A 15475-nucleotide genomic window follows, 5' to 3' on the forward strand; every position below is an offset into this window, starting at 1 on the left:
ATGTGGTGGAATATTCAAAACTAAAACCCTATTTTAAGTAGAAATCCATAGCTGTGACAGGTGATCGAAAGCTTTTGACCAGTAGAGTATCTCATGCGGAATTTCAGGATCTGAGTAATTCATGTTCTCAGCGTGAAATTGCATGCAGATTTATAATGACAAAAAGGTATTCTTTTTGTAAGACACGCACACACAAACACGTAGACGCAAAGTCAAAGTAAGATGATAAAGTTGAAACACCAACAATAGATTTATTTTTCAGTATCTCACATACGCCACAAGATACAATTATTGTGAAAGTCTGTAGGTAAAGGTAGAACCTGAAGACACAACACTGTATCAGCGCAATCAGTCCAGCTGCATGCACAGCATGCTTCTGTAAGGGGTTGCTGCAACTCGAGAGCTGGTTACTTGTCTGCAGACAGCCTGCCGTAGTGAAGGTGTGAGGCTTCCTCGTCCTTGTCTCCCTCGGGGTCCGGCGGCTTGCGGACGGGCTTCTCGTCGTTGCTGCATTGCACCACGAACTTCAGCTCAGATGTCAGTGCTTCCCAAGGTGTTATCTGGAAGTAATAAATGAGAAGTCAGAGAGGTAAGCATGTGATAATCACTGTTGTTCACATTTAACACACGGCAAGATGAAGCAGTGTGGATTCCTGAGCAAGGTGGATCTCGTCCTGCCAATGGAACACCTTTCTATCAGTGCAGTTTCGTATTAAGGTAATGTTCTTTTCCTAATGTTTTCTTTTTTTCAGTTGAGTACCGGGTGATCAAAAAGTCATTATAAATTTGAAAACTGAATAAATCACGGAATAATGTAGATAGAGAGGTACAAATTGACACACATGCTTGGAATGACATGGGGTTTTATTGGAACCAAAAAAATACAAACGTTCAAAAAATGTCCGGCAGATGGCGCTTCATCTGATCAGAATAGCAATAATTAGCATAACAAAGTAAGACAAAGCAAAGATGATGTTCTTTATAGGAAATGCTCAATATGTCCACCATCATTCCTCAACAATAGCTGTAGTCAAGGAACAATGTTGTGAACAGAACTGTAAAGCATGTCCGGAGTTATGGTGAGGCATTGGCGTCGGATGTTGTCTTTCAGCATCCCTTGAGGAGTCGGTCGATCACGATACACTTGCGACTTCAGGTAACCCCAAAGCCAATAATCGCACGGACTGAGGTCTGGGCACTTGGGAGGCCAAGCATGACGAAAGTGGCGGCTGAGCTCACGATCATCACCAAGCGACGCGCGCCAGAGATCTTTCACGCGTCTAGCAATATGGGGTGGAGCGCCGTCCTGCATAAACATCGTACGTTCCAGCACGTGTTTATCAGCCAGGCTGGGAATGATGCGATTCTGTAACATATCTGCGTTCCTCTCACCCGTCACGGTAGCAGTTTTGCTGTCCAGCGCTATCTGTCGGGCATTTTGTGAACTTTTTTTTTGGTTCTAATAAAAGCCCATGTCATTCTAAGCATGTGTGTCAATTTTTACCTCTCTATCTACATTATTCCGTGGTTTATTAAGTTTTCAGATTTATACTGACTTTTTGATCACCCTGTACATTAAAACCGTGGAGTGCAATTCTGGAAGTTCACAGGTGTACCTTTCTTAATCTGCCGTTACACGCCCCTTTCCAAACCACAGATTTCTGTTAACGTGGGAACAGGTGGAATGCAGAGAGAAACGAGCCGTTGAACAATGTATATTTTCCAACAATTCGTTCTTTGGATCCCTCGGGGTACGATATGGCTAAAGCTATTTTGTTGGCAGATGTGTTGTCATGATACCGAAATGCTTTTCTTTTCAGTCCCTACCTCTTCTACTCAATTTTTTTGTCTAGTCGGTCCATCAAACTTTCATACTATTCGTCAGTTACATTTTGCCCTTTGTAAAGTAATCAGTAACACAGCTCATAATCTTTCAGTCAGATGAACTAGGCTTCACTAATTCAGCGCGGGGTAACTGGCTTCCATCTATAGTAACAAATTGGCACACGAGATTGGCGAATTTGTTTTAAAACCGTTCAAAGACTGTTGGGAATTTTGCTTTTGCATTAGGTTTTGGTCAGCTTTCAATGAATATGGTTACGATCTTGGACATCATGCCTGCCTCTTTTATAGGCCAGTTTATAGAGGTACGTGGGTCTGTGATTTTGTTCCAGCAAAATATTTTATGATGATTAGACATCTCTGTCACACATAACAGAGAAATTGGTGATGGGAACAGAGGGTATGTAAAAATTACTATGTAATTCTTGGAGCAATCTGTACACAAAGGACTTGCTAACTTAAGAAAGGCTACTCTAAGGATAAGGCACTCCTAAATTCTTTAAGGACTGGAGGAGGGTGACCAGAGATGACATATAAAAGTAATTAGTAATTACTAATATTACCGTTGGATTAACAATTCTGCAGTAAAAAAAATCACCGCAAAGGTACATCACGTTAGTTTCGTATAACACCACACAGCTTTCATAAGGGCTTTATATCCGTGAGGACTAGGTGTTGTATGATGTCCTTAGGTTAGTTAGCTTTAAGTAGTTCTAAGTTCTAGGGGACTGATGACCATAGATGTTAAGTCCCATAGTGCCCAGAGCCATTTATATCCGTGAGGAAGAGAATCGACAACTTTCTTTAGGTATGCAGTCTCCAGCTAACGCCAATAATTGATGATATACAGTAGATCCTATATAGCTATCAGACTGCTGCCATGCTGATTGGCATGTGTCACTCAATTTTCATCATGCAAATGTAAAAGAAAATGCAGCACTTGTTCACGGAGAGTGTTGAAATAGAATGAGATTTATGTTCAGAGTAACTTGAATAAGTTGGGCCAAGAAATGGTACGAAAAACACCTGCAAAACGTCACAGAACCACCTCTGGCCTGGACTAACTCCCCTGAAACTGCGATTTTACGGCCGTCTGTGCTCTCGACATTTTGTGTCATATGAAAAGAGACTAAACTGTGACCCGTCAGAGCAGACTACACACCTCCAGTGACTCGTCAGAGCAGACTACACACCTCCAGTTAGTGACGGTCCCATTTCAGTGTTGTGAGCCCATTGAAGACACGTAGCCTTACGTGCCACCGTGAGCAATGGCCTTTTGCATGGTAACCGACTCCATATGTCCACTGCATTTAGTTCCGTTCACAATGTTTGCTCGGAAACTGGTTGAGATGTCATGTCCGAAATGGATTCTCATTAACCAGGTGGGATACTTGTCTCCGGTCCCTTTTATGACCACTGTTCTCTCGCCGAGATACATTACTGCGAATAACACTCCATTCCTTGTACACATTTTACAGTCCGCGTTGATACACCAAGAAATCGGCCAACTTTATTATTATCGGTGTACTCATGAGTATGACGAGACACGATAATACCTTTCTGTCAAGTCTCCACGTTATCTTACTGTGCGGATTCCGTATAACCGACTGGGTGACATGAGTGCCTGGTACCAATTCTACGCTGTCTGCAGGTCTCTGGAGTGACTTGTGCGGCGTTTTAAGGTGGTGACTAATATTTAGTTTTCAAGTTCTCTAGACTGACCAGTGACAGTCCTGAGATGACGCTTAGTCAAATAAAATTAGCTATGGGAGAGCCAGTCCTGACAAAACTCTACCATCTGGTGAGGAAGATGTATGAGACAGGCGAAATTCCCTCAGACTTCAAGAAGAATATAATAATTCCAATCCCAAAGAAAGCAGGCGTTGACAGATGTGAAAATTAACGAACTATCAGTTTAATAAGCCACGGCTGCAAAATACTAACACGAATTCTTTACAGACGAATGGAAAAACTGGTAGAAGCTGAAGATCAGTTTGGATTCCGTACAAATATTGGAACACGTGAGTCAATACTGACCTTACGACTTATCTTAGAAGCTAGATTAAGAAAAGGCAAACCTACGTTTCTAGCATTTGTAGACTTAGAGAAAGCTTTTGACAATGTTGACTGGAATACTCTCTTTCAAATTCTGAAGGTGGCAGGGGTAAAATACGGGGAGCGAAAGGCTATTTACAATTTGTACAGAAACCAGATGGCAGTTATAAGAGTCGAGGAAGATGCAAGCGAAGTAGTGGTTGGGAAGGGAGTGAGACAGGGTTGCAGCCTCTCCCCGATGTTATTCAATCTGTATATTGAGCAAGCAGTAAAGGAAACAAAAGAAAAATTCGGAGTAGTTATTAAAATCCATGGAGATGAAATAAAACATTGAGATTAGCCGATGACATTGTAATTCTGTCAGAGACAGCAAAGGACCTGGAAGAGCAGCTGAACGGAATGGACAGTATCTTGAAAGGAGGATGTAAGATGAACATCAACAAAAGCAAAAGGAGGACAATGGAATGTAGTCGAATTAAGTCGGGTGATGCTGAGGGAATTAGATTAGGAAATGAGACACTTAAAGTAGTAAAGGAGCTTTGCTATTTGGGGAGCAAAATAACTGATAATGGTCGAAGTAGAGAGGATATAAAAGCGTTTCTAAAGAAGAGAAATTTGTAAACATCGAGTATAGATTTATGTGTCAGGAAGTTGTTTCTGAAAGTATTTGTACGCAGTGTAGCCAGGTATGGAAGTGAAACATGGACGATAAATAGTTTGGAGAAGAAGAGAATAGAAGCTTTCGAAATGTGGTGTTACAGAAGAATGCTGAAGATTAGATGGGTAGATCACATAACTTATGAGGAGGTATTGAATAGAATTGGGGAGAAGAGGAGTTTGTGGCATACCTTGACTAGAAGAAGGGATCGGTTGGTAGGACATGTTCTGAGGCATCAAGGGATCACCAGTTTAGTATTGGAGGGCAGTGTGGAGGGTAAAAATCGTAGAGGGAGATCAAGAGATGAATACACTAAGCAGATTTAGAAGGATGTAGGTTGCAGTAGGTTCTGAGAGATGAAGACGCTTGCACAGGATAGAGTAGCATGGAGAGCTGCATCAAAGCAGTTTCAGAACTGAAGTCCACAACAAAAGCAATGTGGAGTCTTAAGGAAATTTTCCCAAGTTCTGAGAAATTATTCTGCTTCCTGTACAAACGCATTTATACATTAAAGTTGGAGGGTTCAGGAGAAGGTAGGATTATAATAATGTGGCACAGTAATTTGTTCAAGTGTTCCAGAGTCACATTGGAACACGAATTCACATGTATTCATTTTTGTTCACCCAGGTGTTTATGTATTACAGGTGTGGTGCCTGTTCACTGCATTGGAAGTGTGTGGTTAAGTTGACAATTTGAGTTTGACGGGAGGCGTGCTAGGTTAGTCCGTGCAGTTGCCGTTACTGCTGTGTTTAGAGGGCTTACTGGTTGCCGGCATGGTAGCTTAGCGTGTTCGCTCAGAGGGATAGCTGCCCTCTGTAATAAAAAATAAAAAAAAAATTTTAAAAAACTGTGTTAATGGATCGACGATGAATTTGAACGAGCGTCAAGGGACGTCCGTACCGAACAAATACAACGAAGTGTACCAAAGAAAGAGCGATAAAAAACTTGTCAGAGCACCTGCTTAGTGACTAGGAGACCCGGATTCGAATGCCAGCCTGGCACAAATTTTAAACATTCCTCATTGACATGAATCAACGCCCACTAGCAGCTAAATGTTATTAATTTTTTTGTGTCGTATTTATAGTTTTTCCTGGTAAGAAAACTAAAATTGCTGTTTATAATCAAGTTCTGTGTTAAATTAGTTTTACAGTTTTGGGATTGTGTTCTCGTGGATAACTTACAAGAGAAGTAAGGCAGATTTGAATAGTCACCCATTGCTTAATTGCTTAAATTCTTATAGCCATTCAACAACCTTGGATGAGTTTCCATTGACAATAGATCTTACAGGCCGAAGAATTGCGTGATGTTTCATTATTTCAGTTTGTCTGTTTGAAGGAAATACTGCTACTTTCGAAAGCCTTAAAACAAAATTGCGTTCCTGTCAACGCCATCTCGATGCGGGGCCAAGCAATTTTTTTCATGCTCCCGTATTCTGAAAAATAAATTACTTCTCCGATTCACAATAGTATTTAAGCTGTGTGCTGCTATTTTATGTTAACATGTTATAGTAACACAATAGTAACGAGTTATCAATAATTTGGTGAAAAATGGTCTTGAGTAGCTTCGACTGACTGGGAAGTGCGTATGTATGGGGACTCAAATGTATGGTGATAACTATTTCCAGTAACGTATCAACTATTGCACCATTAACAAACAAACATGTACGATGTACAGATTATTAGTTTTAACTGAGGACATTAAAATATCTCAAAAACAACACGTCAGATAAAATAAAGTTATAATCCCAATATGTTTGTCTCGGAGTGGGCATCCACCGATACCACACTCGACCAGCTGCCCAATCCTGTGAGTGGGTAATTGTGTGTGTGTGGGGGGGGGGGGGGGGGGTAACGTTGAAATCTTCAATGGGAATCCCCATTTTTTATTGCAGATTACGATTCTACGGAAAAATCTACATACGTTTTGTCTGAAGCATTTTCTTCGTTTCGCCACAGATGGCGGTATAATCGGAGGAACAGAAAGGGGTAAACAATCGTAATTTACGACATGCTGCTCAATGGCCTTTGAATATCCAGTGGCACGTGGGAACTCACCTCCATGCTACAAGGGTAGGACAGGTCAGTATTTCAAAACTTCTAATTGGAAACCCCATTCGCAACGTTGTATTCCTCCGACACACCGAACGCGTCACCGTGGCCGTGTAGCAAACTGCGACGTATCATAAGAGGCAATACAGTGCGACTGGAGCTCACGTATCATGCAAATGTAGAACAGATAGCGGCTCTAAACATTACTGTACTTGCACTGTGTTTATTGCGTGCACACCTACCTATTATTTGGAGAATAGACATGCAAGTGGACGATGAATTTGCAAGCGCAAAAAACTGAAATGATCCTGATTTACGGAGAAAATAGGAGAAATGTTGAGGCTGCTGTTGTCTTCTTTGCTGAGCGTTTTCCAGAGAAAGCTCGCTCTCGTTCGTTCTCTTACAAGGTTGCGAATGCCTCCATGTCTGATGGCAGCGTTCAGACCGGCACAACGAAACTGAGCAAATGCGTTAGAGGTTAAGCTAATGAAGTAGCCCAACTAGCGGCATTGCACCATAACCCAAGCAGTTACACCGGATTCCTGTGTACCTGTGGGTAGTATTGCCACAATACTGCATCGTTATAGGTCCTACCCATACTACATGTCACTGCATCAAGAACGTCATAGCGCCGATTTCAGTAACCGGGTGGTGTTTTGTGACTCGGCATGTCAACAAGTGCAATCGACCCCCAAGCTCCTTCCGAGGTACTATTTTCCGACGAGTCAACTTTCACAAATCATGATAGCGTTGACGGTATAACATGCATTACTGGAGTGTAGACAATCCCTACTGGTTATGGCAAGCTGACCGTCAACGTCTCGGGTCGGTTAACATGTGGTGTGGACTAATAGGGAACAAACTCATTGGTCCGCATTTTATCGACGGCACTTTGAATGGATGCAAATGTCGAACGTCTTTGGAACAGGAACTACCAGTGCTACTGCAAAATGTTGCCCTGGGCATTCAACAGTTTGTGTACTTTCAGCATGACAGTTGCCCAGCGCATTATGCAACTGAAGCACGGGAGATATTAGACCGTGTTTACACTAGTCAGTGGATCGGTACAGGTGGCCCTATTAATTGGCCTGCTAGTTCGCCGGATTTGACGTCGCCGGATTTTTCTCCGTGGGGATATTTAAAAGACAGGGTGTACTAGAAAGTGCCAACAGACTTGAAGACATGGTCGGCCGCATCAGAAACGCCTGTGCTTCTGTCCTGTGAACATATATTACCCATTTCTATTCCTCCGTATACAGAGCCATCTGTCGCGAAATGGAGAAAATGCTCCAGTAAAGAGATATGTAGATATTGCCGTAGAAACGTAATACGAAATAAAAAAAAGTTGCCCATCGCTATCCACGCACGGGGTGGGGTACGCGGGTCGAGTGTGGTATCATTGGATGTCCCCCTCCGAGCCGCGCGGGATTAGCCGAGCGGTCTGGGGCGCTGCAGTCATGGTTCAAATGGCTCTGAGCACTATGGGACTTAATATCTGAGGTCATCAGTCCCCTAGAACTTAGAACTACTTAAACCTAACTAACCTAAGGACATCACACACATCCATGCCCGAGGCAGGATTCGAACCTGCGACCGTAGCGGTCGCGCGGTTCCAGACTGAAGCGCCTAGAACCGCTCGGCCGCACCGGCCGGCGCTGCAGTCATGGACTGTGGGGCTGGTCCCGGCGGAGGTTCGAGTCCTCCCTCGGGCATGGCTGTGTGCGTGTGTTTGTCCTTAGGATAATTTAGGTTAAGTAGTGTGTAAGCTTCGAACTGATGACCTTAGCAGTTAAGTCCCATAAGATTTCACACACATTTGAACATTTGAACATGTCCCCCTCCAAGACAAATTGGAATTATAACTTTTTTTTGTTCCAACGTGTAGTTTTCGAGGTATTTCAGTTCTTCAGTTAAAATGAACACCCTGTATACGAAAGCGTCTTTTTCGTTCAACATTCAAAACCACAGTATTATTGCACAATATTATTGACCGCCTTGGCGCCACTTTAAATTCATGGGCCACCTCGTCACGTAATGTGGCAGTAGCGCTCCTAGCGCACAAGGCTTAACTATATAGGGTTGTGATGACTATCGACAGTGAACTGAACAGCTTCCACTATAGAAACGAAGATCTTTGCCTTTAGCCCGGTTTTTTGCTGAGGAATGTTGATACGATCATGCTCGTTTTTAGCGTTTTTGTGAGACAAATAAATAATTTGTTACGTTTTGTGTTTACCTCCACCGAATTTAGTACTAGAAACCTACAGTGTCCATGTAAACCTTCAGGCGAAACTCTCCTTATGTGCCGCCTACAAATCGATGTTCGTGGTGCAGCCGAACTCCAGGTCCAGCTTACGCAGGGAATTGAGTTTACTTGGACATTCCACGTAGCTGGCGTCGACGAAGCAGCCCTTCGGTCGATTTCCTCAAGCATTTCGGCCTATTCCCGGATCTAAAGACGTATCCTTACTGCACCATGCTACTAGCACTCACACTCTGTTTTCTTTCGGTCCTTCTGTCCTCGCTCCTTCTCAAAATAGTGGAACACTTCTGCTCACCCTCTACGAGTGCTCTACAAAATGTCGCCTGCTCTATTCACACTCTGCCGTCTCTCCGGCTTGCGGGCGACGCACGCTACAGACAAAACTTCTGCAGCCGACACGCCCCCACTGGGGCCTCAACATCAGCACCTTAAAGTTAGTGACATTCAGTTTCCCAGTGTATCGTATGATTGTGCTCACATCCCATGCTAGGAAACCTGTGTTAATGTTTCGTGTGCACGAGATCTACAATTAAACGTCATCAGTAATGGCACCTGCCACAGTATAGCAACAACAGAAGACCCTCGTGTGTGCCGGCCGGTGTGGCCGTGCGGTTAAAGGCGCTTCAGTCTGGAACCGCGTGACCGCTACGGTCGCAGGTTCGAATCCTGCTTCGGGCATGGATGTGTGTGATGTCCTTAGGTTAGTTAGGTTCAATTAGTTCTAAGTTCTAGGCGACTGATGACCTCAGAAGTTAAGTCGCATAGTGCTCAGAGCCATTTGAACCATTTGAACCCTCGTGTGTGCCCCAAGGCTCGCAGCCTCGCACCTAAATGTGGGTACTGTACGCCCCTCAGACAATAACTGCTCTTCACCCACTCAACTTTGCCTAAGAAAGACAGTTCGTTACGGTTGTGTCGCGACTATTAGAAACTATTTGCTCACAACTATGCTATTTCCCACATCCAGGACTTCACTCAACTGCTTAATGGGATAAAAGTGTTCAGTACTCTTGAGTGCTAGAAAGTGTACTTTCAGATCCCTATGTTCAAAGATGGCATCGCTAAGTCGACAATCATTATACCATTCGGCCTATTTGAGTTCTACTGTATGCGTTACAGCCTAAAAAGCTCTGCTCAGACATGGCAAAGGCCTGTCGACTCTCCCTTGTTCAATCTGTCGTTGCTACGCCATCTTCGACGATATCCTCATATTCTCACCTCTGTCAAGAAACATGAACACCACCTGACCCAGGTTCGGGCTGCCCTAAGCGACAACGGCATGGAAATCAACCACAACAAATTCCAATGAAGCCGTGCAAGTGTAAGCTTTCTCGCTCACACAGTCAACGCTGACGTCATCCGCCCGACTTCTGATCACGCCGAATTCATCAGTGATATCGTCCTACCCACGACCTACTGTGATTTGTGTCATTTTCTTGGCATGATAAACTTCTACTGCACATATTTGTCCTGCTCTATTCAGGCATCTCTCACAGACGCTTTGGCTACAAGAAACACCTGTGGGCTATGTAGGGTACAGTGGTCAGATGAAATGATTGAATTCTAAAGATTACACTTTAGAAAGCTATCGCGCTAGGGCACCCAGTCACAGCTAAAGTGTGGTACCCTTCTATTGGTGCTGTCAGTCAGCAGCACGTCGGTGATACAACCCAACCACTCTGGTTCTCCTTGAAGAAAGTCAGGGCTGCCCAACGCAAGTGGTCAGCATTTGACGATGAGTTACACGTGGTTTACGATTTTTATAGATGATAAGCCACTTGCCGATGTCATTCGCAATATTAGGGCAAGGGGGCTCTACACCAAAGTACAGTCATCCAAGATGGCGGCGATGACGTCATCCAATATGTCGGCCGTGACGTCATCCAAGATGGCGGATTTTGGCGGGAATTTTAAATTTTAGCGGGAAGATAGGTCAATTGGGCTACCTTCACTAACCTAACTCCCCTCCCCTCCCCAAGAAAAATGGCGAGAAGTTCAAATTCCAACAGGATAATGCATCACACCACAGTTATTTCTACTAACCTAAGAAAATGGCGGGAAGATAGGTCACTTGGGCTATCTCCACTAACCTAAATCATCTGACCGCCACCTCGTCCTATGTGCTGGTGCCAAGTTTAAATTTTGGCAGTGAAATAGGTCAATTGGGGTATCCCTACTAACCTAAGATAATCGCAGGAAGATAGGTCATTTGGACCACCTCCACTAACCTGTCACACGACCTCCACCTCTTCCTAGGAACTGGTGGGGAGTTTGAATTTTGGTGGGAAAATAGATCAATTGGCAATCTCTACTAACCTAAGAAAATGGTTGCAAAGAAAGGACACTTGGGCTGCCTCCACTAACCTAAGTCATCCGACCGCCGCCTCGTCCTAGAAATTGCTGGGAAATTTGAATTTTGGAGGGAAGTGAGCCATGGCTGGCTCATGTTATGCGTTGGATTAAACCTTGGTTGTTATTCTGTGTTTAGTTTCCCGCATGTATCGCGATTATGCCGTTATCCTCTCTCTCAGTGAGTGTGTATCGATATTCGCACCTTGCACTATCTTTGGCCTGGTGCTTATAGCTTCCGGCTGTGCTGAGTGCGGGCAGTTGGTCGGCTGGCTTGGAGCAGCGAGGAAATCTCCGTAGCGCGTAGTTTGACCGAGGTCGCTGGTGGTGTCCATGCGCGGTCGGAGTGTGTGGTGCTGTTCCCATAGCTACGAGGCCTGTGGCTCACCGATCCTGGACACAAAAGTTGAGTGTTGACTTAATCTACCAGCAAGTCACGACTGTTCGCATTGTGTTGTTTGGATTTCGTTGTTGACTGTGGAGACATTCACGTGAGCAACGCGTGCTTTTCAAGTTGGCAAATTTTAGCCATGCTCCAGTGGAGTTTAACTGTGTTTGGTGATTTTCAATTGAACTGCACCAGCGGAATCTTTTGCCTTGTGGCCGTTAACGTTCTGGTTACCTGCCCTGGCTGTTGACGTAAATCCAGGCTGTGTATTTTACTCATCATATTGTCGCTGTCCAGCACGGTATGTAGTTTGACAGCTCAATGTATAATTGGTTATGGGTGCCAATTACTTCTACGTTGTTCCATTGAACTCCCTGTTGTGTGCTGGTTGGGTGGAGTGGAAGTATCTTGTCGGTGGGTCCGCTGACTGTCTGTCAGTTGGGTTGTCGTCGGAATGGGAATGGTTGGGCCGACTGCCTGTCTCACCTAAACGAGCGTCAGTGTTTGAACTCCAGATGGAGCCTTGGAAACTTCTGAGCGCCATTGCGTGCACTGCCTTTTCTTATTCGTTCTTGCTGTTTGTATTTGTATGGCTTTTAGCCGATTTCTAAATTAAGGTTGTTTTGCCTTGAAGGCGTAAGATTGTTTGGGCCTTCAGCCTAATTAAAGAACTGTTTTAAGATAAGGCCTTCTGCCTTTTAAATTTCTGATGTTCATCGCCAGGGTGATTATGTTGAGAAATAAATATGCAGAGATAAAGAATAAAGACGTAGAATGGTCACACACATCTATGCCCGAGGCAGGATTCGAACCTGCGACCGTAGCGGTCGCGCGGTTCCAGACTGAAGCGGCTAAAACCGCTCGGCGACACCGGCAGGCCGCTTAAAAGACACGAACCCCTCTCGTACAAGTAGGAAAAGAAATCCACATTGCCTGTGCAAGGTAGAAATTATTTAATCATATTCGTTGTGTGTGACTTAATTTCACTTGCACAACATCTTCACCAGTTAGCACTACCTGATCGAGTCCTTATACCTTCGCCATACTGCATGTGATTGGAGGCCTTGCTACGAGCGTGATTTCGGGTGGTGCCACGAAGTTCTGAGGCAATGGCAATAGAAGTAGCTCACAAAGACAAAAAGGAATGTTGTATTTTTCCACCTCATCGGCGGAGCGGTCTAGTGGTCTGAGCCCTCCTCCACCCTGATGGGTCGCAGTAGACAATAGAATTCGGTACACTCGAATCGTTATTTCGTGGCATTTAGAATTAAACGACTTCCTACGAATTTTTTTTTTTTTAATTTAGTGGGCCTCCTTCCTCCCGTATAGCCCTTCCTTTTCCTCTCCAAAATTGCCGCCATCCTCGAGTGTCGACGCAGCACGTACAGTAGGGTGCTTTTAGTAGCAAGACTTGTTGCCAGAAACGAAATAAAAGCGAGGGGCATACTCTGCTATGCCGCTGGGGGGCGACGACACTTTACTCAGAAAGACACCTCGCTCTGCAGGTGTGAAGAAGTAATTAGTCCAGCCTTTTTAATGAATTTACGACAACTGTTGCTACTGGGTAAAAATATTTAGCCTGTTTCTAAACACAATTCAACTGCAAGAATTACTCTTGACAAAATGGAATACGTTGTTAAAACGTATTTATTTCTGTAAGTTTCTATTCAAAATCATACCTGCTGCATCCCATTAAAAATCCTCACAGTGTGATATGAGAACTGGAAACACACTGTGCAATGATTGAATACTGCAGGGGTGCCAAGAGGAGACACCCGCAAATTGTCAGTATGGTGTTGTGGAACCTATAGAGTGTCTTTCAGCGCTAATAAAACATGATTAGCACATTATCATTTATTCGTTCGGATCTGCAATCTCTCGTGTTATGGTCAGTCTTGGCTGACGCCTCATGCCAGTGACACAGTGGAATTTCACTGACTCCTGTGTCAGCTGACCGGTCATCACCAAGGCAGCTACACCAGCAGTTTGGTCAGTCTTGTGGGCTACCGTCTTGCAGTCTGCATGTGAATCAGAAGGATGAATACGTACCCCAAACTGTTTTAGAGCGTCCTGAGTCCATTTCCAGAAAATTATGATGACCCATTGGGAGGTACTGCACCATCTGAAGTCGTGTAGTCGACTGACCCTGACCCCACTGAATGTGTAAGCCCTGGCACCTGCAAGTGCTTGCAGCAATGATCAGGAACAGAGGCCGAGATGACTTTCTCACCCAGCAGTGACGGTGATGTTAGTGCTTTAAGCACTGGTGTTGGATAATCACTGGTGTTGAAAGACCCTCAGTCTCCCCATCAGCTGTATGATAGGTTGTAGCCAATTCAAACTTACATGGAAGCATCTCGGGAACAGCAAGCAGCGTGTTCACGAAAAATGCTGGAATATCTAATACATGGACGTCTCTACTCTGTAATAATCGAGTGCTTCTGTTTGAACGCTATCAATCCTAATGACCAACTGAACTCAGAGTTCGAGAACTGCGGTATTTACTGAGATTGGCAGGAGATAATGATGTTAGACTCTGTAATCGCAGAATGTGACCCGCTACTTTAATAGTGGTCAGCGGTCCCTTAATGTTGATCAGTGGTCCTTGTGGTGTCACCGCCAGACACCACACTTGCTAGGTGGTAGCTTAAATCGGCCGCGGTCCATTTAGTACATGTCGGACCCGCGTGTCGCCACTGTGTGATCGCAGACCGAGCGCCACCACAAGGCAGGTCTCGAGATACGGACGAGCACTCGCCCCAGTTGTACGGACGACATTGCTAGCGACTACACGGACGAAGCATCGCTCATTAGCCGAGCAGATAGTTAGCATGCACGCATGCATTGCTCATTAGCCGAGCAGACAGTTAGAATAGCCTTCAGCTAAGTCCATGGCTACGACCTAGCAAGGCGCCATTTGTAACATTGCATGTACCTCAAGATAGAGTCTCACTTGTATCACCAAGAACGTTGTAAACCAAAGGACCATATAAAAAGTTAAGTGTTCTAGTAGCTACATACTTTTCTTTATAACATTAATAAGTATCCTGTTTCAGACCTCTATCTAGCCATTGAAATAACGCGTGCCTTTCGGCTACTTCAGTGTGGCGTAGCTGTCTTGTTACGCCACAACAGTCCTCATTCCGATATGTTTGCTCAACAACTTGTACAAGCTCTCAGCTGCACTGTCAAGTCTCTGAAAGATGTCATTGTATCAGAGGTAAAGGTTGTTCTTTTGTTTCTTCATATAACAAGAGCAAACCAATAAATTTCTGTCTGTCTCTCTCTCCCAGTTGACATTTTGCTGAATGTGTAACTTGTGCCTGGCCATTTGGTGCTGATGTAGCAACATGCGCTTGTTTACATAACTGGGTTACAGTGTTGATAGTTTCTTTCTGCTGCATAACTATGTCACCGCCTCTATCTGGTGTCACCTGTGGCTACGCTACTATGAAATTAAGAAAAATTTAATTTCTTCCTCTTTTATGCTCTGTTGCAGTGGTAACACCGGTTTCCGTCAGATCACCGAAGTTAAGCGCTGTCGGGCTGGGCTAGCACTTGGTCTGCCGAACGTTGTTGGCGAGCGGTGTGCACTCAGCCCTTGTGAGGCAAACTGAGGAGCTACTTGACTGAGAAGTAGCGGCTCCGGTCTCGTAAACTGGCATTCAGCTGGGAGAGCGGTGTGCTGACCACATGCCCCTCCATATCCGCATCCGGTGACGCCTGTGGTTGAGGATGACACGGCGGCCGGTCGGTACCGTTGGGCCTTCCAAGGCCTGTTCGGTCGTTAGAGTTTATGTTCTGTGGCTTAATAATAATGTAGCTACACCGTGTCAAACACAGTGGACAAATATTTTGGGACATCCTTTCAA

General features: G+C 44.5%; 1 protein-coding gene across 1 annotated transcript in view; it reads right to left on the reverse strand.

Moving 5' to 3' along the window:
- Window positions 1-226: 226 nt before the first annotated feature.
- Window positions 227-15475, reverse strand: part of LOC126457432 (glutamate receptor ionotropic, kainate 2-like) — a 261933-nt gene continuing 246684 nt past the window's right edge. Inside the window, exon 17 of the mRNA XM_050093703.1 lies at window positions 227-560. Coding sequence (XP_049949660.1) covers window positions 408-560 — 153 coding nt within the window. The 3' untranslated portion in view covers window positions 227-407. The remainder of the gene's footprint in view (window positions 561-15475) is intronic.

Source organism: Schistocerca serialis, chromosome 2, assembly GCF_023864345.2.
Source record: "Schistocerca serialis cubense isolate TAMUIC-IGC-003099 chromosome 2, iqSchSeri2.2, whole genome shotgun sequence".
Lineage (NCBI taxonomy): Eukaryota > Metazoa > Arthropoda > Insecta > Orthoptera > Acrididae > Schistocerca > Schistocerca serialis.